This window comes from Peromyscus eremicus, chromosome 3, assembly GCF_949786415.1.
Source record: "Peromyscus eremicus chromosome 3, PerEre_H2_v1, whole genome shotgun sequence".
Lineage (NCBI taxonomy): Eukaryota > Metazoa > Chordata > Mammalia > Rodentia > Cricetidae > Peromyscus > Peromyscus eremicus.
The window spans coordinates 133,866,038-133,888,679 of record NC_081418.1 but is presented as its reverse complement, the minus strand read 5'-3'; the positions used below and the strand labels follow the sequence as shown (position 1 = coordinate 133,888,679).

General features: G+C 47.3%; 1 protein-coding gene across 4 annotated transcripts in view; it reads left to right on the top strand.

Moving 5' to 3' along the window:
- The window catches only part of LOC131907375 (solute carrier family 2, facilitated glucose transporter member 3), a 64,006-nt gene extending 42,517 nt beyond the window's left edge, over nt 1–21,489 (top strand). For all 4 annotated transcript variants that reach the window (XM_059258540.1, XM_059258538.1, XM_059258541.1 and 1 more), the window contains exons 3-11: nt 10,959–11,051; nt 11,469–11,629; nt 13,671–13,911; nt 14,247–14,409; nt 14,595–14,782; nt 16,233–16,337; nt 16,861–16,962; nt 17,768–17,971; nt 19,176–21,489. In XM_059258540.1, coding sequence (XP_059114523.1) covers nt 10,959–11,051; nt 11,469–11,629; nt 13,671–13,911; nt 14,247–14,409; nt 14,595–14,782; nt 16,233–16,337; nt 16,861–16,962; nt 17,768–17,971; nt 19,176–19,382 — 1,464 coding nt within the window. In that variant the 3' untranslated portion in view covers nt 19,383–21,489. The remainder of the gene's footprint in view (nt 1–10,958; nt 11,052–11,468; nt 11,630–13,670; nt 13,912–14,246; nt 14,410–14,594; nt 14,783–16,232; nt 16,338–16,860; nt 16,963–17,767; nt 17,972–19,175) is intronic.
- The last annotated feature ends 1,153 nt before the right edge of the window (nt 21,490–22,642 follow it).

Below are 22,642 nucleotides of genomic sequence, written 5' to 3'. Positions count from 1 at the left end.
ATGACTTAAGTACTGACAAAGGTGGAAAGCCAATTATAGACGCAACCTGGTTCAAGGCCAACCTGGTCTACATTGTGAGTTCCAGGCCAACCAGGGCTACACAGTGAGGCCCTATCTCAAAAACAGACAATAACAAAATAATTTATTATTTAAAAAAAATCAAAATGTTTGAAGAATTTACTACAAAATGCCCTAAAACTGCCTTTGCTTCTGTAGGTCCAGCCCCTGTGGTCAGCCAGCCGACGGGGATCTTTGGGCATGATGGTGGCGGGTGAGGGTGGTACAGAGTCTTGAGTTTTCCCTTCATTCTACTGTTACTGTCTTCTTGGTTTCGTCCTCTGCAGCCAAGCACTTGGTGATCCATGAGCCACCACACTTGGCTGACACTTGGTCTTGTCCTGTTTTAATGTATTATTATTGTACGTTTGAGCTTTGTGTGCATGTGGAGGTCAAAGGTCGCCTTTGTTCTTGCTGCTCTGCACACTCGGGGTTCACTGTCTCTTGAGCTTCCAGGCAGTTCTCCCTTTCTCTGCCTCCCATCCCCCCTTAGGAGTGCCAGGGTTGCCGATGTGAACCACTGCATTTGGCTTTTTATTTTCACACTGATTTGTATTCATGTGTGTATCTGTGCTTGTGTGTGCATAGGTGTCTGCAGAAGCCAGAAGGTACTGAATGCCCTGGAGCTGTAGTTGCAGGCATGGGTGAGCCACCTGCTATGGGTGCTGGAGATGGAACTGCAGTCTTGTGCAAGAGCAACAGTACTCTTACTGCAGAGCCCTCTCCGGATTTGGTGCTTTTAGGATTCCGGGGATGGAACTCAGGTCATCAGGTTTCCGCATTAAGGACATTTGCCCACTGAGTCATCCTACAGGCCTGGACTGTGATTTAAATTTTAAAATATGACACAGAGATGATGAGAACATTATTTAACAGTATCAGTCCATTTCCTGTTGCTATAATAATATACTTGAGCTATATAGCCCAATCTAACCTGGGATTCTTGGTCCCCCTGCCTCATTCTCCCAAGGGCTAGGACTGAAAGTATATATATATATGCCTGACTTAGAAAAGGAGTTTAGGGGCTTGTGAAATGGCTCAGAGAATAAAGACACTTGCTGCCAAGCCTGACAGCTGAATTCAATTCCTGGGGTCTCGTGGTGGAAGGAGAGAAAAGACTCCCAAAAGTTGTCCTCTGACCCCCGAAAGATGTGTGTGCTGTGACACACACACACACACACACACACACACACACACACACACACACACACACACACCAATAAAGTGCTGACCCAGGCTTTGCTTCTTAAAGGTCTTACTTTTCTAACATCACTACAACGGACCCAGCTTCTAGCACAGGAACCCTTGGAGAATGCACTTATCCACCCATGGCACACTGTAGTCAACTGTACAGAGTTTCAGGGCAATCTTGATTCATCTTGGTGCCCTACATACTACATTGTGCCACACAGGATGATTTTAACATGCTAATTGTGAATGTGATGAATTTGTCGCTAGAGTCTTCCATCAGCACCGTTGCTGTTTGTTGCTAGAGCTGTAGACATGTAGACTTAAAGAAAGCCTGCGTACTTTGGTGTGGGTTAACACACTTATTTCTTCTCAGCCAGCTTTGCCCTAGTTCTATGACCCAGAAGCATGGCTGCATCACTTTGCCAAGCCAAATGCTTGGGTAGTCTTGAGTTGCTACTATATAAACTTGTTTGCTCATTCATTCTGTTTGCTGTTCATTCATATATATCTAGTATAAACTTGTTTGCTCATTCATTCTGTTTGCTGTTCATTCATACATATCTAGTACTGTGTAAAGTACCTGAGGATAGATAAAAGGTCCCAAGTCTCTTGCTTTGAAAGTGTGAATTAGGGTGACAAGGAAGAAAAAGTAAGGACCCGGGAATAGATGGAGAAATAGGCTTCCTAGTGGAGGTGATGTTTCAGCCAAAACATGGGGTCACTCCCTCCCCCTATGGCAGCACACACTTGCAGTCCCTGTTACTCAGGAAGTTGAGCCGAAAGCATGTTTTTCCTTGAGTGTACATTCTAAATTCCAGGGATAGTGTTAGAAGCATGCCAGTGAGTCAAGAGCTGACCTGTACAGTGTACCCACGTCTGACATGATCACTGAATGCTTGAACTAGGGCAAGTGCAACTGAGTGACTTCTTAAGTTCATTTGTTTGTTTGTTTATGGTTTTTCCAGGCAGGGTTTCTTTGGAAGCCTGTCCTAGAACTCACTCCATAGACCAGGCTGGACTCGAACTCACAGAGATTCACCTGTCTCTGCCTCCCAAGAGCTGGGCTTACAGGTGTTGGGCCACTGCCACCCAGCAAGTTCATTCAATTTTTATTCAAATTCATATGTAAAAACAGGCAATATGGTGGAAGAAACTAAAGCAGTGTGTAGAGTAGAAGTAGCTGGGCAGAGTGGTGTACTAGGGAGGAGTAGTTGTGAATTCCAGACCAGCCCTGTGAGATTGTGTTGGGCAGGGTGTGTGTGTGTGTGTGTGTGTGTGTGTGTGTGTCTACAGTAATGTAAAACATTTTTGTAACACAGTTGTTACTATTATCATTACATTCAGATTTATTTGTCTGTGGGGTGGCACACTCATGCCATAGTGTATATGTGTATGTGTGTGTGTGTGTGTGTGTGTGTGTGTGTGTGTGTGTGAGAGAGAGAGAGAGAGAGAGAGAGAGAGAGAGAGAGAGAGAGAGAGAGGACAACTTTCAGAAGCTATTGTCCATCATGTGGGTCCAGGTGATGAAACTTAGGTCACTGGGTTCAAGACAAGTGAACTCACCCAGTGTTCTTAACCTCCGAGCTGAGCCGTCTCTCCAGCCCCTGATGTTATCATTTTCTTTCCTTTTTCTTTCTTTTTATTTTATGTGCATTGGTGTTTTGCCTGCATGTGTGTGTGTGTGTGTGGGGAGGGGGGTGTCAAATGCCCTGGAACTAGAGTTACAGACAGTCGTGAGCTGCCCTGTGGTTTCTGGGAATTGAACCTGGGTCCTCTGGAAGAGCAGCCAGTGTTCTTAACCGCTGAGCCATCTCTCCAGCCCCTATAGTTATCATTTTAAAAGGGCATTTCAGGCTGGGAATACAGCTCAGTGGTAGAGTATTTGACTAGCATGTACATGCAAGGCCCTATATTCAGTACCCAGCATTGGGGGAAAAAAGAAAAGAAAAGAAAAAGGATGTTTCATCTTGGTATCTGAAACTTGAGTGTTCCAACTGAGGTGCACTGTAAGTGTAAAATAACTCACTGGATTCTGAAGGCCTGACACAACAATAGAAAAATAGATTAGTAATAACTTTTACATGGGTTACATATTAATATGAGAATTTTGAGGGCTGAGACTGGTATAGCTTTGCCTAGGATACATGAGGCCCCGGGTTTAATCCCCAGCACTGCAAAGAGCAAAAGAGAGAAGTGAAACAGAGAGAATTTGGGACAAATCAGATGGGATAAATATTCTATAATAAAATTAACCTGTGTGTTTCAGTTGTGTGTGTAAGGCTGCTGGAATGTTTTACACTGTGACCCAAAGGCGCTTTGAACCTAGGCCTTCCTGAGTAATCGCTGAAGATGTTTGAGTAGATTGCTGTGATTTGAATTTTAACTTAGAGTTAGCCCTACTTTGGAATTTGTTCCTGAAGACTTTGGGACAGGAAAGATCCGCAGCAGTGATGAGAACCAGCGGGCTGGAATTCGGTCTTCAGGACCAGTGGCAGTAATGAATGGTTTAAAGACAGTGTAAACAGGGCAAGCAGCATTTCTCAGATTTTTCCTTTCTTCACCCCAGGGCTTCTTTTTTTCTTCTTTTCTTCTTCTTCTTTTTTTAAACAGTGTTTTCAGATTCAAAGTGAATTATGGGGACACCTCACCTGGTAGAGAAAGATTAAAATCAGACAAATAAAAGCATGCGCGCTGCTGTTTGTGAGGAATGGTACCAATGCAAATAGTGTGATCTGCAGTCTTTCCAACAGTCCGGCTTGTGTTTGTTTCCCCAGGCCTGCGCAGGGCGGGTTAAAGCCTGAGTGCTCTTTTGGAGGATCCTTTGTCCTGCTGCTTAGCTTTCACACTAACAAACCTCAACATAAGCTAGCAGGGGGCCGGATTGAGGTTTACACTCCACAGGTGTCTGCATTTGGAACTGATACCCGGCCATTGTTCCCATTGTCCCCTTTCTACTGAGCACACCTCCCAATTGGGGACATTTTAAAAAGTCCCTTCATACTTCCTCTTTCATATCCAGCAAAGACAGAAGAGCTCACAGAGATCTCACAAGCAATCTAAGGATAGGTAGGTGTTGTTAGTGCATACCAGCCAGGAGGCCACTGTTGTGTGCTCCGTCCCTCAGGGTTGGTCACCCTCACTGGGCCTTGGAGTTTACAGTCTCTTGGCATCCACTCCAGAAGTGCACCGAGGACCCCAGGCAACAGGTGGCACCCACTGCCACAATGCCCTGAGAACCTCAGGAAACCCACTCCCACAGAGAACCTCAAGAAACTGGTCACAGTTAGGGCTCTTATCTGTGGCTCAAGATGAAGATCTAACTTGGACTCTGGCTCAGGCCACGGAAGGACAAGGCTTTGAGCATCTTTGCAGCTACGGACTCAAACAGCATTTGTCTCAATTTGTTCAGCACATTTTAGATTCTTGAGTTTCAGCTGAATTCCAGCTGTGGTCTTTAAAATACATGAATTGCGGCAGGTAGAACCTTCTCTGGCTCCACCCAGCACTTTGCCCCTTTCAGAGACAGTCTTCAGCTTTGGAGTGCCCGTCACTCCTAAATCACTAGCCCATTTCCATCCTCTGCAGAGCCTTAAAAAAGAAAACGTTTAACCTTTATTTATGTTTTTTTCAATGCATTATGGGTGTTTTGTCTACATGTATGTCTGTGTATCACGTGTGTGCAGTTTCTGGAAAGCCAGAAGGCATCAGATCCCCTGGGACTAGAATTATAGGTGGTTGTGAGCCAGTACCAGGCCAATTTAAAAAAAAAAAAGGAGAGACAAAAATAAAATAAAATGAAAGTAGTCCTGAATTTTGCCAAGGAAAACAGGTCTCAGGCCTGTCTCCCTCTCACACTGCCTCTTTCTTTTCTTTCTTTTTTGTCTGTCTGTTTTTATTTGTTTCAAGACAGTCTTTCTCTGTGTAGGCTTGGCTGTCCTGGAGAAGGACCAGGTTTGCTTCAGTACAACCCATCAGTCTGGATTCTCAGCCACAAACCAAAGCTTTTTTTTTTTTTTTTTTTTTTTTTTTTTGAGACAGGGTCTCTTTATGTACCCTGGAAGGGTCTCTATGTAGACCAGGCTAGTCACAAACTCAGAGATCCTCCTACCTCGTCCTCCCTGACCGCTGGAACTAAAAGCATGCCTCACCACGCCCAGCAACATTGCTTATTTCTTAACCAAGAAAACAATATTCTGTTACAGGCTTCAGGCATCTGAGAACTAATCCTCAGCAGGCTCTTTCTCTGCATAATGTTACACCAATTGAGAACAGGCACAATCTTGGGCCTTCACAATTCATTCATTTATTCCTCCAATCAGTGTAGGCAAAGAGGGAGCAGCCTCTGGCTGCCTTCCACCTCTGTGGCCACATCCCTGTGCTCTCAGGAAGAGAGAACAAGAAAAAAGGAGTTTAGACTCCAGCCCCACGATGTGGAGGGCTGGGGGCCAGCTCCAGAGTAGAGCCCTGTCTGTGGAAGGCCCAGAATTTGTGCCCCTGGCAAGAGTGGAAAAGAGATATTTTGATGCACAATAAATAGAAATGAGAGGGAGAAAGACAGACAGACAGACAGACAGACAGACAGACAGACAGACATCATGGTCTTACAACATGCTACAAGGCCGGCCATGAACCTCCTGTGTTCTTTATCATCACGGGAGGCTACTGGCCTTGAAGAACTGAATTATTAGTTAGTTCGTTCATTTCTATGAGACCAGCAAGGAGCCCAGACTGGCCTGAGACTCGGGATTCTCCTCTTCCGAGAGGTAAGACTTCAGGCATGCCACTGTGCCTACCTTGAATTGTTTAATAAAATCAAATTGTAAATAATAAGCCTGTGGGGGGGGGGCACATCTTTAATCCCAGTACTCTATCCAGGAGGCAGACACAGGCAGATCTCTGTGAGTTCAAGGCCAGCCTGGTCTACATATCGAGTTCCAGGACAGCCAGGGCTACACAGATGAACGCTGCCTCAAAAAAAAAAAAACACAAAAGAAAACAAACAAACAAACAAAATAAATAAAAGAGGATAACTTTGTGGAGTTGGTTCTCTCCTGGCACCATGTGGGTCCTGGGGTCGAACTCAGGTTGACAGGCTTCTCAGCAAGTGCCTTTACCTGCCGAGCCGTCTTGAAAACCCTTGTTATTTCTAACAGGGCTACAAGAAAATGCAGTGTTGCACAGTGGATGGATTCTATTTCTACCGGCCGGCACTGGCCTTGGGCGTTGTTTTTCCTTTGGCTGCTAAATTCAGTTGCTGTGGTCATTAAAGGGGCTTCCGACTCAGTGCTTCTTAGAAAGGAGAATGGAGGGAGGAGGTGTGCAGGCGCGGGAAGGTTCTCTTGGATGTCACATTCCACTCAGGTGCAGAGCGGATTCGGGAGGGACCCCCGTTTAAGGAGAAAATGACGGGGTTTGCTTGAGCTCAGCCAGTCAGCCTGGATTTGGGGCCACAAACCAAAGCTATTCAGTAAAGAAGCTTCTCTTTCCTCATGCATATACCAAGCCACCCTCCCCCACCATCTCCTGCAAGGAAGGGTTGTTTTTCCAGCAAGTCCAAGCAGGAGCCTCAGCCACCCACGTGTCTGTCACAAGCTCAGCGCTTCCCCGGCTAAACTCACCTGAAATCCCTCCTGCCTCCTGCTGGCCATCATTGACCTCCCTACGCTCTCATTTCTCCTACCCAGTTTTTTTCTTTTCTTGTACAGTGTGGTAATCAGATATTTTTTTTCTCATGCTTGTCTTTCAAGAAATGCACAGTCCCCAGTTAATAGGATTTTAGCAAACATTTCTTATGTGAGAATCAGTTGTCCTTGTCTATTGACTGCCTGATTTCTGGGGCGGGAGGGGGGGCAGGGGGGATAAACTGGGGCCTAGGTAACTGCTGTACCACTGAGCTACACCTCTACACCTCTACCCCTCCTCTCCCTTCTCTTCTCTTCTCTCTTCTTCTTCTTCTTCTTCTTCTTCTTCTTCTTCTTCTTCTTCTTCTTCCTCTTCCTCTCTGTCTCTGTCTGTCTGTCTGTCTCTCTGTCTCTCTGTCTCTCTCTCTCTCTCTCTCCTGGTTTTCTCTCGAGTGTCTGTCCTGGAACTCACTCTGTAGACCAAGCTGGCCTCTGTCTCCTGAGTGCTGGGATTAAAGGCATGCGCCACCACCGCCTGGCTCTATTTCTTTTATTATTCATTAAAGACCCAGAATGTACTCAGCAAATATCTGTTAAGGTGAATTGGATGTTCGTGTGTTTCTAGATGCTATAAACCTCAGAACAGGTGAGGGTAAACTCAGAACAGGTGAGGGAGTGGTAGAATTCACAAGGGGTGGGGTAGTGTAAGTAAGGTACGCTGTGGTAAGGAATTGGGGCTCTGTACCTCACTGATCTTCTCTTCCTGCAGCCTAGGAGATTTGGTCAGGCTCCAAGACATCCAGGCTACCTTCACAACTGGACAAATTATTGCCAGTTTTCTCGGGACAGGCTCTCCTTTCCCTTCAAGATTGCACACCCCGCCTGTAATGAAAAGGCAGCTGACAGACGCAGAGCGTCCTGGATCCTCTGCTTCCCACTCCGTGGATGACTTTCAGCTGACGGCAGCACCCACTCAGCTCTGCCTTAGATAGATTAGCTCTCCTCTCCCTAGACTGATTCTGTCCCCAGCCTTTCAAATTTGCCCGCCCTCCAAACTTTTCAGTGTTTTTTTCCGTGAAACAAAAAGGTTGTCGGCTCTTGTAAAGGGGAAGGAATTTGGATGGGCTTTAAAAAAAGAAAAGAAAGAAAGACAGAACCACAGGGAGGATGTGGTAAAAAGCCAGAGGAGGGGGGAAATTGATTGCTTGCGAAGGCGAGGGGGCTGGGGGAAGGAGCCGTGACGATCAGATAACATAGGTCACTGAATTCCGGAGGTTAGAGGTTAAAGGCTGGAAGCGGGGGTGGGGTGGGCGAGCATGAAAGCTCCACCCTTTGCAGAGATTATAAATAGGTAGGCTGGGCTTCTGGCTGTGGTCCTTGTGATGGTCCTCAAGCCCTCTGAGTGCTGCTGAGGACCCAGGGAGCTTGCTGCCGCGGACTGGGAAAGGTGTCTCTGGAACCTACCTCTAGATCGTCCTTGAGGCTTGAGAAGTAGATTAGGACCATGGGGACAGCGAAGGTAAGAACTGGTTATTTTTGTTTGTTTGGGGTCCTCACAAAGGCAGGTCCTGGTGCCGATTGCCAGGCTCCAGTTTCTCCTAAGTCACCGAGCCACCCGGAGGGAGGCCTTTCCGTATCAGCCCCCGCATTCGCTGCCAGTGTCACCGTTTCTGTTGTGTGCATCTCATACCTGATGAGGATTCTCCCGGGCACCTTCCTATCATGTCAAAGTCACCAGAGAAGCCGTTTGCGTCTCGGGTGTGTTTGATGTAGCTGTGACGAGACTGCTGAAAGCAGAGAAGAGGGTAGGGGCTTGGCTGTGGCGATGATGAGTGGGTCTCGGAGCCCGCAGGAAGGCTCGGGAAAGCATTAGACCTTGGGAGGACCTGCGGTTGGCTTAGGCTTGCTCAGCATCCAGCCGTCCCCGAGTACTGTGGAGAGAGAAGTCCAGTTGTCCTTACTGTGGTCGCGAGTGTAGGATGTCTCTTACTGTGGGTGAAGGAAGCAGTATTTATAAGGGAAAGGGCATTTTCACGAAGATAATTTATTTGGAAATAAGGCGAATTAGCAGGCGGGGGGAAAAAGCGGGATAGAAGAGGAGATGGGGAAAGAGGCTTTTACTACAAGGAAAAGACTTTACGGAAAGCCTGGCAGGGATAGACAGCACTTACCACTGACGCTGGGCGGCTGCCGGAAGGTCAACTCCGGTATAAGCTCCCAGCCTGCCACTCGGTGTGACCTTAGAGAAAAAAACTTAAGACAGTTAAAGAGGTTGTGGTGGGTAAAGAGGTTGGCCTCAGACTCCAGTTTGAGTTACCCCTGCCCATTTGAGTGATCCCCAGCAAGGTGATAGCTGCCTGATTCCATTTTGCTAAAAATGGCACCTAATATTGTGTTCGAAATGAGCAGACGCTCTGCCCAGCTGGGTGGAGGAGAATAGTACCATATTTAGCGAACAGGAAGACTCAAGAGGGCCCCAGGATGTTGCTGGTAGGTTGCACAGTCTAGAGATAAGAGCAGCCCGGCCCTAGGTGCCCATCAATGGATGAATGAATCAAAAATAACAGTTGTGACACACTATGGAGTATCAGTCAGGTGTTAAGAAAAAAGAACCCAGCCTGGCAGTGGTGATACACTCAGGAGGCAGAGGCCAGTGGATCTCTTGAGTTCTAGGACAGCCAGGCCTACACAGAGAAACCCTGTCACACACAAAAAAATGAAGTCATGACATTTTTTAGAAAGCTGGATGGAACTGGGATGGATGTGAAATAGACCAGGTACAGAAGGAAAAACATGTTTTTCAGATATGTAGAACTTAAAAAAAAAAAAAAAAGGCTGGGCTTAGCAGCTCACAACTATAATCCCACACTGGAGAGACTGAAGCAGGAGGATTGAGTTGAATTTGAGATTAGCTTGGAATACAAACTGTGGAACCTTCTCAAAAATATAAAGGGGGTGAGGGAAGATGGTGTGAGAGTAGAAGGGGGTTATTGGGTGTGTGAGAGGACAGAACACAGTAATCTACCATTAGCTTGTCCGGGGTTCTGTTCTTGATTTTCACATCCTGTGGCCACGCTGTTGCTACCTGCTGCCGCTCTGGCCTCTGCAGTCTGGGGGACGGACGGGAAGAGCACACTGAATCCAGCTCTGCAGAATGGCCAATTTTTGGGAAACTTAGAGCTGTCTTAGCTTTGCCTTCTATACTGTGGGGAGTTTGGGGGTTGCTATGTTTTAAGTCCAGGTCTCACTGTAGCCCAGGCTGGCCGTGAACTCGTGGCTATCCTCCTGCCTCAGCCACTGCATGCTCTGCACTCAGTTCCTTATTGCAGTCCCATGCCTGCCTGTCTGGTGCAGTTTTGCTTGTTTGTCTTTAATTTTTTTTTTTTTTTTTTTGGTTTTTCGAGACAGGGTTTCTCTGTGCAGCTTTGCGCCTCTCCTGGAACTCACTTGGTAGCCCAGGCTGGCCTCGAACTCACAGAGATCTGCCTGGCTCTGCCTCCCAAGTGCTGGGATTAAAGGCGTGAGCCACCACCGCCCGGCCTGTCTTTAATTTTTGAGACAGTGTTTTGCTATGTACATAGTCCAGGCTGACTTTGAACTAGTGATCCTGTGGCTTTGGAATTACAGACGTGCACTACCATGGTCCGCCTGGTGCAATAGTTTCTCTCTCTCTCTCTCTCTCTCTCTCTCTCTCTCTCTCTCTCTCTCCCCCTCTCCCTCTCCCTCTCTCTCTCTCTCTCTTTCTTTCTCCCTCTCTCCCCCTCCCCCTCCCTCCCTCCTTCCTCCCCCCAACACCCCCTTCCCTCCTTTTTTCCTCCCCCCCTCCTCCCCACAAGACCCTCCTCCGCCTCTCCTTTTGAGACAGATCTCACTGTGTAGCCCTGGCTAGCCTGGTACTGGCTCTGAAGACCAGCCCAAAAGAACTGACTTAAGTTCCTCTAAAGGTCTTTCTCCCCAAATGTGCCTGAAATCCTAGCATTCTGGAAGCAGAGGCAGGAGGATAAGATGGACATCAACCAGACATCCTGGAAAGGGGAAGAATATTATTAGTCAACGTTCGTAAGCATTTCCCCCTTGTCTTCTCAACAGGTGACCCCGTCTCTGGTGTTCGCCATTACTATCGCCACAATCGGCTCGTTCCAGTTTGGCTACAACACTGGAGTCATCAATGCACCTGAGACAGTGAGTGTCAATCACCCTGAGTGAAAAGGAATGGGAAAGTCGTTCTTTAAGTAAGATTGTGAATTTAGATGCCTGGCTAAGATGGGGGAGGGCAAACACTGTTGAAGAAGCCTAAGCTGGAAGCTGCTTGCTCCTCATGCTGTGGCCTCCTGCCCTCTCACCAAGTAGTGATCCATTTCCTATATCCTTCCTTAGGGATTCCTAAGACCCTGGGAAGTTGTGACTGGGTGGGTTGCACCGTTGACCATTTGTGCTGCCACCTACTGGATGTTTCGGGTGATGCCCCAGAATTGTCTTTTTCAAAGCCTGTGCCTTCGCTGGCTCCCTCATGCTCCTGTCTTGAGGGAGGAAGCCACCCTGGTACTTGTCTATCTGGATGGGAACAGTCTGTCCCCCCTTGTGCATTTTATCCTGCAGATCATAAGGGACTTTCTCAACTACACTTTGGAAGAAAGGCTAGAAGACCTGCCAAGTGAGGTGCTGCTGACCACCCTCTGGTCCTTGTGTGTGGCCATCTTCTCTGTTGGTGGCATGATTGGCTCTTTTTCTGTTGGACTCTTTGTCAACCGCTTTGGCAGGTACTGGGCAGACCCTGGGCAGGAACTGTACTGGTTCGCTGAAGACAAGCAGAGAGAGTATTGGATCGGGGAGATGATGCGCCTTGCATGAGAACACGTTGAGTCGTACTCCAGGAAAGCTAGTCCCCCTGGCCTGGAATACGGCTGCTCTTGGAGGGCTACTGCCCTTCTGCAGATCTGCTATGTGAGCGCTTGGCCTCGGAGGTTCCACTCAGGCTAGTTCGATTTTGCCATAGTGGGGTCAGCTATGGCATTTTCTTGAACTCCTTTAAGGTCTGAATATTTTCGGAGGTTTCTTGGAAGTCTTTTGTATTTTATAAAATGAATACTTTTTGTAATCCTTGACTTGTGGAAAATGGCGAAAGAACTGATTTTCCCCCCGAAAGAGAAAATTGAATAAATTAATAAAATATCTTAAGAGGATCATATACATTCAGGAACTGACTGAAAAAGAAACCATTGATAAACTATATACCCTAACCGCTGGGCATCGTAGCACAAGCACACAGGCCCAGCACTCAGTAGGCATAGGAAGCAGAGACCCGACCTCCGTGACCTCTGAGCTGACTTTTGACCTCCACAGACACTGTGGCACACATCTTGTCACACACATTAGCTGTTCTATATACACTAATTGAATTTAAGATAATTAGCAAAGCCATCTATTGTTGGATAATGTTTAGCTATTATTCTGGTTTTTTTGTTTGTTGGGTTTTTTTTGGTTTTTTTGAGACAAGGTTTCTCTGTGTGTGTAGCCCTGGCTGTCCTGAAACTCAAGCTGTAGGCCAGGCTGGCCTCGAACTCACAGAGATCCGCCTGGCTCTGCCTCCCGAGTGCTGGGATTAAAGGCATGCGCCACCACCGCCCGGCTGAGAGGAGTTTTTTTCTTTTTTAAGTTACCTTTTAAAAAATTACTCAAGCCGGGCGGTGGTGGCGCACGCCTTTAATCCCAGCACTCGGGAGGCAGAGCCAGGCGGATCTCTGTGAGTTCGAGGCCAGCCTGGGCTACCAAGTGAGTTCCAGGAAAGGCGCAAAGCTACACAGAGAAACCCTGTCTCGAAAAACCAAAACCAAAAAAAAAAAAAAATTACTCAAAACTTCTTAATTTGTTTTTCTTCTTAACGGAATTTGTGCACCTTGGCTGCACATTTAGGACCCCCTAAGGGGGCCTTTAGGAATCCTAGTGCTGTGTCCTATGACAGCCAATTAACCAATTAACTGGGTCCCTAGAGGTGGGACTCACGCATGAAAATTCTTCGCAGCTCCCTTGGTAATTCACTGGTGTATTGGAGTCAGGAATCCCGGTTCGCCGGGCGTGGTGGTGCTCAGGAGGCCAATGCAGGTGGATCTGAGTTTCAGGCTAACCAGAACTGCATAGCGAGACCCTGTCTCAAAAGTCTGCGTCGCAGGCCCTCAGCTGCTGAGGCTTTGCAGTGTTAATCTTTGACTTTTTTCAGCAGTGTCGGTGGCTGGACCACTGTGTATAGCACATAAAGCTTTATTAGTTCATTCCCTATCAGCTATCAATACTAAGTAGTCTAGCCTGTAACTCCCCAGAGAGCTGAAACTAACTACCTTCTGAGAGGATTCTTTCCAGTGAAATGAAAACAAATTGTCTTACATATCCTGCTATGTTACCACATCAATTCTATGATGAATGTAATAAAAAGGGACCGGCATGGTGGCCTGAGTTCAGTCCTTGGAATCCTCATAAAGGTGGAAAGAGAGAACCAGTTCCATCCATAGTGTTGTTCTCTGAGCTCCACATGTGTGCTGTGGCACACTGGCACCTGGACACACACACACACACACACACACACACACACACACACACACGAGTGATGAACTTTTTCTTCTGAAAGAAGGAAAAGCTGTGGGGTGTAGCTCAGTGGTGACATGTTTCCCTCAAATACACAAGGCTGCAGTAACAAAGGGAAAGAGATTTGTACCTACAGAGGCTGTAGAAGAGCAGAGCCAGGAGGAAAGGAAGACCGGAGCCTCTTTCCTGGCTAACTACACTTTGTCTTTGATTAACCTGCAGGCGGAATTCAATGCTTCTGGTCAACCTATTGGCCATCGCTGGTGGCTGCCTTATGGGCTTCGCCAAGATAGCCGAGTCCGTTGAAATGCTGATCCTGGGTCGCTTGATTATTGGCATCTTCTGTGGACTGTGCACGGGCTTTGTGCCTATGTACATTGGAGAGGTGTCTCCCACCGCCCTCCGGGGTGCCTTTGGCACACTGAACCAGCTGGGCATAGTCGTCGGGATTCTGGTGGCTCAGGTACCTTGCAGTTTTACGTATTTAATGAATGCTAGCTCTGTGCTTTGGGAATGATGTAGGTGAAGCCACCCGGGATCTGGCTTGTGTTCAATGATGTATTTATATGTGTATGTTTCAGATACTATTAATTACTATAGTTCATATGATGGCTAATGATGCAGGCAGGGCCCAGAAAAGAAAAGAAACAATTGGTTTTCTCTTTTCTGTGTGTGGTAAAAGGAAGGATAAGTGATCTTTCTTTTTTCCTTTTTTTTTTTTTTTTTTTTAAATAGTGAATCTGTGGCTTGGGAAGTATGATTGGGGTTTAGTGTTCTCTTTGTCTGGCTTCTATCTAGGTCTTTGGTTTGGACTTCATCTTGGGCTCTGAAGAGCTGTGGCCTGGGCTGTTGGGCTTAACCGTCATTCCAGCTATCCTACAAAGCGCAGCCCTTCCGTTTTGCCCCGAAAGCCCGAGATTCTTGCTCATTAACAAAAGGGAGGAAGAGCGTGCTAAGGAGAGTGAGTACTCCTCATCTGTCATCTCCCTTTCCTGCTTCTCCATGGGAAGACAAGCAAAGCTGGGTGCTGTAGATGCATTCATCTTGTGTTGCCTTGCCTGCTGACTGACAGCAGGAAACAGCTGGGTAGTGGGGTGGGGGACAGGGGGACACAGTATCTTTATTCCTTTTGGCTTTTTCTCACAGTCCTCCAGCAGCTGTGGGGTACCCAGGATGTAGCCCAGGAGATACAGGAGATGAAGGACGAGAGCACCAGGATGGCGCAGGAGAAGCAGGTCACCGTGCTGGAGCTCTTCAGGTCATCCAACTACCACCAGCCGCTCCTCATCTCCGTGGTCCTCCAGCTCTCTCAGCAGTTCTCTGGGATCAACGCTGTGAGTGTCCGCCGTGGGGCCAAAGGGGCCAGCAATATTCTCCTGAAATCACCTCATCTTGTTGGCAGGTTGGCATGTGTCTGTAGAATGTAGTTACTCAAAAGCTGGAGCAAGACGGTCACTAATGCCCAGGAGTTTGAGGTCAGCTACCTCACACCAGTCCTGGTCCTGCAAAACAGGACCCAAAACATCACAAGTGACCAAGGGTGCATAGTGCAAGATGCCCTTGTCCCACTTCATTCAGGAAATTCATTATTGTACTAGGATGGCTCCCAGTTTACTCAAATGAGCAGATTTTGTCTGGGTACACTCTAACCCAAACTGCAGGGTGGGGTTTTCCTGAGTCTACCCTCCCAAGAGTCTGTTCTGAAAGTGGCCTGGACTTACTTGTTAAAAAGTAAAGTCAGCCAGGCAGTGGTGGCGCACACCTTTAATCCCAGCACTCGGGAGGCAGAGGCAGGCGGATCTCTGTGAGTTTGAGGCCAGCCTGGGCTACCAAGTGAGTCCCAGGAAAGGCGCAAAGCTACACAGAGAAACCCTGTCTCGAAAAACCAAAAAAAAAAAGTAAAGTCAGGCCAAGCGGTGGTGGTGCACGCCTTTAAAGCCAACTCTCGGGAGGCAGAGGCAGGCGGCTCTCTGTGAATTCAAGGCCAGCCTGGTCTACATCATTCCAAGACAGTCAGAACTACATGGAGAGGCCTTGTCTCAAAAAGGAAAAACAACAAAAAAAAGGAAATCCGGTCTACAGAAGATTTAGAAATTACTTTATCAACCTGTTTTTGAGCAAGTTGACGTATCTTTGTCGTTGTTTTTTTTTTTCCTGATCTTACACAGTTGGGGACTGAACTCGGGACCTGTGAGTGTAAGGGCTCTGTTAGTGAGCTGTGTCACCAGCCTTTGGGTTTTTGTGCTGTTTTATGGGTTTTCCCTTTTTGAGGCTTTGTCTCATTCTATAGACCAGTCTGGCTTGAACTCAACAGATTCTCCTGCCTCAGCCTCCTGGGTGCTGGCTGGGATTAAAGATGTGTGCCACCATGCCCTGCATAATAACTAAGAAATGATGTAAAGGCAGAGGTGAGTGGTGACACACATCGAATATTAATCACTAGAGAAGCTGAGGCAGGAGGACTAGGAATGAGACAAAAGAGAAACTAGGACTTAAATCTCTAAAATTGAACAAAGAAGGCATAAGTGAGTGAGCTGGAGGGGCATGGGGAGGAGCTCCTGTGATCCCAGCGCTGGAGAGGCGGAGCTACGGAGTAAGATGTTGCACGCCCCCGCCCCCACCCCCCACCCCCAAAGAAAGTAAACTAAGTAATGGGGATGAGCATTAGAAGAAGGAAACACGGGCTGGACTTGGATAACTGGGAGAGGTCCAGAGCTAATGCATTGGCCAAGAACCCCGTGTTCCTGGGATGCAATCAGTGATGTGGTTTTTCTCCCCTTCCAGGTATTCTATTACTCAACCGGAATCTTCAAGGATGCAGGTGTCCAGGAGCCAATCTACGCTACGATTGGAGCCGGTGTGGTTAATACCATCTTCACTGTCGTTTCTGTAAGTTGGGAAGCTGGGATGGGGGACGAGGGGGGGGGGGAGAACGACACGAGAGTCCTCCCTACAAGCGTTCAACAAACATGGTCATAGACTTCCTATCTTTCAACCTTTCAACGTCCCACATCTAGTTAAACCTTTTTTTTTTTTTTTTTTTTTTTTTTAAGATTTTTGTTTTGTTTTAAAGATTTATTTATTTATTATGTATACAGTGTTCTGCTTACATGCATGCTTGCGGGCTAGAAGAGGGCACCAGATCTCATTATGGATGGTTGTGACCCACCATGTGGTTGCTGGGAATTGAACTCAGGACCTCTGGAAGAACAGCCAGTGCTCTTAACCGCTGAGCCATCTCTCCAGCACTTTTTTTTTTGTTTTTCGTTCTCCTGAGAGAAAGAATTGCAGCAAATATGGACTGGATGGGAAAAGGGAGGTGTGGAAGGATCAGGTACCTGGAGATATGGGCTGAAGCAGTAGAATCCTTCACACGGCGTGTTGGTGAAATGGGCAATGTCTTGTCTTCTAGCTGTTCCTGGTAGAGAGGGCGGGGAGGAGAACCCTGCACATGATTGGCCTGGGAGGTATGGCTATTTGCTCCATCTTCATGACCATCTCTTTGTTACTAAAGGTGAGTGCTCTTGGAGTGGTGGAAGCGATGGGGTTACAGAGGCTGCAGGTGACTGGTGGGAGCTGAGGTGATGACCTTCCAGGTCATCAGTAAAGTCAAATTGGAGATGCCCAAAAGTTTTATTAAAGGTGCACCTTCAGAGATTGGTAAACAGGCATCCTTGTGTGCATGTAATAAGGCTTATAAGATACATTGCCTGATGCTTAGGAAAGGTCTCTTGTAGCTAAGGATGATCTTGAATTCCTAATCCTCCAATTACTTTCCATCATGTGGGTCTGGGGCACCGGAGTCAGGTCCTCAGACTTGATGACAGGTACCTTTATGCACTGAGCCATCTTACAGGCCCTGTCTGTTCAGTTCCTAACAGTCATCTTGAAGGTCAGACATTGGTAGTAGTGTACACCTGTAATCCCAATCCTGGCAAAGGCAGGAGGTCGTCCGCAAGGTGTGTTGGCGCATGCCATTGATCCCAGCACTCGGGAGGCAGAGGCAGAGGCAGGTGAATCTCTTAAGTTCAAGGCCACTGTTCTCTGCAGATCAAATTAGGACAGCCAGGGCTATACAGAGAAACACTGTCTTGAAAAACAAACCAAAAAAAATTGCAAAAATTGTCTTGTAGTTCCATTTTACAGATGTTGATCTTGGTACAAAATGAGATGAGTGGGATGGAGTAGCTGGGGATTCAGCGGTACTGGGGTTTTTGACTTCCAGGTAGAGTGACTGCTTTATACAACAAGTCCAAAAACGGAACCTGTGCCAATGCTGCCTTCCTAACCGGACTTGGCTTTGTTTTCTTCTCTTACAGGATAAGTATGAAGCCATGAGCTTTGTCTGTATTGTGGCTATCTTGGTTTATGTGGCCTTCTTTGAGATTGGACCAGGCCCCATTCCCTGGTTCATTGTGGCTGAACTCTTCAGCCAGGGCCCCCGCCCGGCTGCCGTGGCAGTGGCTGGCTGTTCTAACTGGACCTCCAACTTTTTGGTTGGAATGTTCTTCCCCTCGGCTGCAGTAAGTAAATTTAAAATCAAGCATCATCAATCACAAACCAGCCTACTTAAGTCAACATGCTTAAGATGCACCTTGGTGGTAGATAACTCCAGGGAAGATTGTGTGTCAAGAACTTTATACCAGATTTCCCACAAGGAAACTGGAGAGGTGAAGGATGAGCCAGGAGGCGTGGTGGTTCACGTCTGCAACCCCAGCACATGTGGGAGGCTGGGGCAGGAGGATTGGTATGAAGTTGAGGCCAGCCTAGGCTACAGTGAGGGCAAAACTGGCAGCTTGAAGGACCCGAGACGGTGCGAGCGTGTAATTCTGGTTCGGGACAGAAGCACAGGACCAAGCTCCCAGACAAGCTCCCAAGCCCCGTATTAGAATCATCATTTCAGCCGGGCGGTGGTGGCGCACGCCTTTAATCCCAGCACTCGGGAGGCAGAGCCAGGTGGATCTCTGTGAGTTCGAGGCCAGCCTGGGCTACCAAGTGAGTTCCAGGAAAGGCGCAAAGCTACACAGAGAGACCCTGTCTCGAAAAACCAAAAAAAAAAAAAAGAATCATCATTTCAGTTTGCATTGATAATGAGTGCTCCTAAACTAAAGGCTCTGTAATCTGAAGGATGGCCTGGAGCTGACTTGTTATATAAAGCATTGCCTATTCCCATGGCTCTTTCTAGATGCCTGGACTTTAAACCTTATATGGACAAATGTCTTAAGATCAAAATCCTCAGAAGGGCCAGGCGTGGTGGCACGCTTTTTTTTTTTTAAATAATTATTTTCCGTGTGTGGGTGTTTGGCCTGCATGTATGTCTGCACCACTGTGTGCCTGGCTTGTAGATAGTACCTTCTGGCTGCTGAGAATAACAGAGCCTGGGTCCTGGAAGAGCAGCCAGTGAGACATCTTAACCACTGAGACATCTCTCCAGCCCCAGCACAAGCCTTTAATCCCAGCACTCAGGAGGCAGAAGCAAGCAGATCTCCAAGTTTTAAGTTCAGCCTGGTCTACAGAGTGAGTTCCAGGCCAGCCAGAGCTGCAAAGTGTCAAAACAACATCCTCAGATGTTTGAGAAGCTAGTTTGAATGACTGTAAAAAAGAATGATAGAAGGAATTGCAGGGAGACACAGCGATGTCTTTATAACCTTGCCGTTCCATTCAGTATGGAAGAGCTGTCGTCAAATAAAAATGAGATAGTCAGCTGCCTTCTTCTCCGTCTCCTAGGCCCTCATGGGACCCTACGTCTTCATCATCTTCGCTGCCTTCCTCATTATCTTCCTAATCTTCACCTTCTTCAAAGTCCCTGAGACCAAAGGCAGGACTTTCGAGGACATTGCTCGCGCCTTCGAGGGGCAGGCACAGGCTGGGAAGACCTCTGCGATGGAGATGAACAGCATGCAGCCTGTCAAGGATACCCCTGGCAATGCCTGAGGCGGACCTCCCTCCTTCACCTCCCTCCAACGTGGCAACCTCCTCGAAGCGGGGAGACCTCATCAGGATGAACCGGGACTGCTTCTGAACGCTGCTAATTGATCCTTTTCTCAGCCCTCACATTCCGTGAACACTCAGCTGCACCCATTGCTGGGGTTAGTCGGATCACCAATGGCTTGTTAACTGTTCCCTTTCTTGGCTGTTTCTCTTGTAATCTCATCGGGAGAGATTGAGTGAACCTACCTTCATGTCAGGAGGGGGGCGGCTTAGGTTCTAGAATCCCCTTCTCACCTAGGGAGCAGGAGTGGGGTGCAGCCCCGGCCCCCCAACCTCAGCTTGCCAGAAAACAATCTTCACACCTAGTGTTTTGGGGGGCCATGGGGATTAAATGAGAGCCCCCCCTCACTTGTTACAGCTCTGCACAGCTAAGTAACTTGAGTTTTTATTTATTTTATCTTCAGGTTTTATTGCATAAATATTTATTTTTTTAAGTGTAATTTTACCAAATAATGAAAGAGTAAGGAAATTAGGTTGGAGGGAGGTGTTTAGAGAGAGGTTCTAGAGGAGAGAAAGTTTGGTGCTGGAGGGGTGATGGTGTGGCATGAACGGAGAACAGACTTTATTTAGTGGTGGCGTGTGAGCTGCTTCCATTCTAGACAAAGACTCTTCAAGGTTCTTAGAAGAGTGAGTGCCTGTAGGAAAAGACTCACAGCTCTCTGTGGGCCTTTGAAGATTATAGTTTTTATGTAGTGTTACTTGAAATCTCTGCTTGTTACAAAGGCGGGTTTGGGAGTTAGTGGTGTTGGTGGCCTTTTGCATCGAGTCCAGAGAAGGGAAGGCTTGCAGAATGCCTCTCCTTCCCCTGGACCAAACACCTCCTTCCTGTCCTGATGAACTAACAGTTTCTTTTCCTTCGGTCACCCCTACTACCCCCCTGGTGAGCGAGCCATAGAAATGAGAAACTTAAATGCAGTAGTTTTCCATAGGCATTTCTTATTTCAATTTTGTTTCTTAAGAGATTTTATGTGTTGGTTTTGTTTTATTTTGGTTTAAAGGGATTTATAGCTAACTTGGACTTTGTTACCTCAGCTCTGGGAGAGGGTTTTTCCTGAATGATTATTAATTACCTTGTTTGAGTACCTTGTTGCTCTGTGGTCATGGCATGCTCGTCTGTCTGTTACACTCTCAGGCTACCCATGTTACCATGTTCCTGTGATAGTGTGCTAAGTGCCCGAGGGGCCTTGACTCTGCTGGACACATTAGGGACAGTGTGAGTGATCATGCAGTGTGGCCCGATGGAGGATGTGAATGTATATGCACTGGCACTTTGCTCCGCTGTTAAGTGCCCACTTCCTTTGTTCCTGGAGCTCTCTTTTTGCTCGAATGTATGGAAACTCATCCCTGTGTTCGTGAGCAACAGTGCCTCTGCCTGCTGCCTGGGGTTTACACCAGGATTAGAGTCCACATTCAGCTCCCCAGCTCCCTGTCCTTGTTGGAGAGGGGTGCTTCCTTGAGGTTGAGGATGGAAGGGCCAGCCTCACTCTAGCTGGGAGGGATGATGGGAATAGGAAAAGTGTGAGGTCAGGGCTCCTGAAGACCTAGTTGTGTGGAGAGGGAGGATTTCTTTAAAGGGACTAAGAAGCATGACAATGTAGTGTGTTGAGGAATGCCAAGATTCCCACCTGACGTGGGTCCTCACGGATCCCTCCACAACCATCCCCTCATTCTCCACTAAGTTCATTAATGGAGATGGCCCTGATGACCCCTCCTTTCCATCGGTCACTGGATCCCTCTGTCCCTCTTGGTGCTTACACATTCCAGACCCTTTAGGCAAACCTTTGCATAGAACAGTATTTCAGTACTCAGTTTCAGTACCTGTTCATGACTCCTTATGGTCATTGAGACTTAGGGTAAAAACTCAAAAGCTATGAAGAGAGCCTTTGCTGGGAAAGGTGGCTCTAACTTACCTCTTCTGCTCCTCAGTGAGCTGGCAGGAATGCTGGGTAGAATTTTTCCATTTGTCAATGGCCAGGTTGTGAATATTTCCATATATACTTTCTATTAATGTTACTGTAGTTCCTGTTTTGAAATAAAGATTCTGAATGTATATGCCATGTCACAAGCTTATTTTTTCCCCTTTGTTCATTTCCATTGAGCTTCTAGCAGTCTCTAAATCCTGGCTGTGGGGCTAGGAATACAGTTAGTGGGTACAGTGTCCATGTACACAGCATTCCAGATTCATCCCCCACCACTGCACATACCAGGTGGGGCAGGGTGTACTTCCCGCTCTCCTCAGGCAGAGCCAGGGTGAACATAAGTAAAGAGTAGACAGCCAGTTTGAGTCCATACACAAAACACCCATCAAGAATAGCAGTACTGGGTTGGGGATTTAGCTCAATGGTAGAGAAGGCCCTGGGTTCGATCCTCAGCTCAAAAAAAAAAAAAGAAAAAAAAAAAAAGAAGCAGAATAGCAGTACTATTTGTGGGTGAACTCAAGAGGCCTTTCCATGTTCTTGGCTCTTCCCCAGTGTTTCTGAAGTTGATCCCATGATGAACTTCACACAGAGATCAGTGTGAACATCACTCTCCTGGAGAGCCATAGGCAGCTAGTTCCCAGTCGTCAGCCTTCAAGACTTCATTGCATCAGGGCAGAGCGGCCACCTTTTGCTTTGCTTTGCCCTTTGTTTCCAGCCCCTGTTCATACAGAACACACCTAATGGACCTGTTCCCACTCCACCTCCTTCTGTAAGTGCTGACTGGACTACCGATATTGGATGGGGTTTCTAGAAGTAGCCATGCCTGGCCTGGAACCTTTCCAGTGTAGGAGTGTTTTGTTGGGACATACTGGTCTAGAATTCCCTATGTAGACCAAGCTGGCCTACCTTCTAAGTGCTGGAATTACAGAAGTGTGCTGGCACACTTGGCTTTGAGCTATATCAAGACTTCTGATTCCAGAATATTCCTTACATTGTGGTTCTCTGGATGAGAGGATGGCGCACCCTCCCTGCCTACCAGGGAACTAGTTGTTAATGGTCTAGCACCTGTTTTCATCTCCCTTGCAAGTCCTGATCCTGGGTCCTCCTGCAGTTACTCTGCTGCTTAAACCTTCCGGTTAATGATCACTCCACTACCAGGGCCAATGAATCATTATCCTAAAATTTTGGTACACTGCTTTTAGTCATTCTCAACCCATTAAAATGGTCTTCTGTAGCCCAGGCTGGCCTGGAATTTGATAAGTAACTGAAATGTCCTTGAATTCC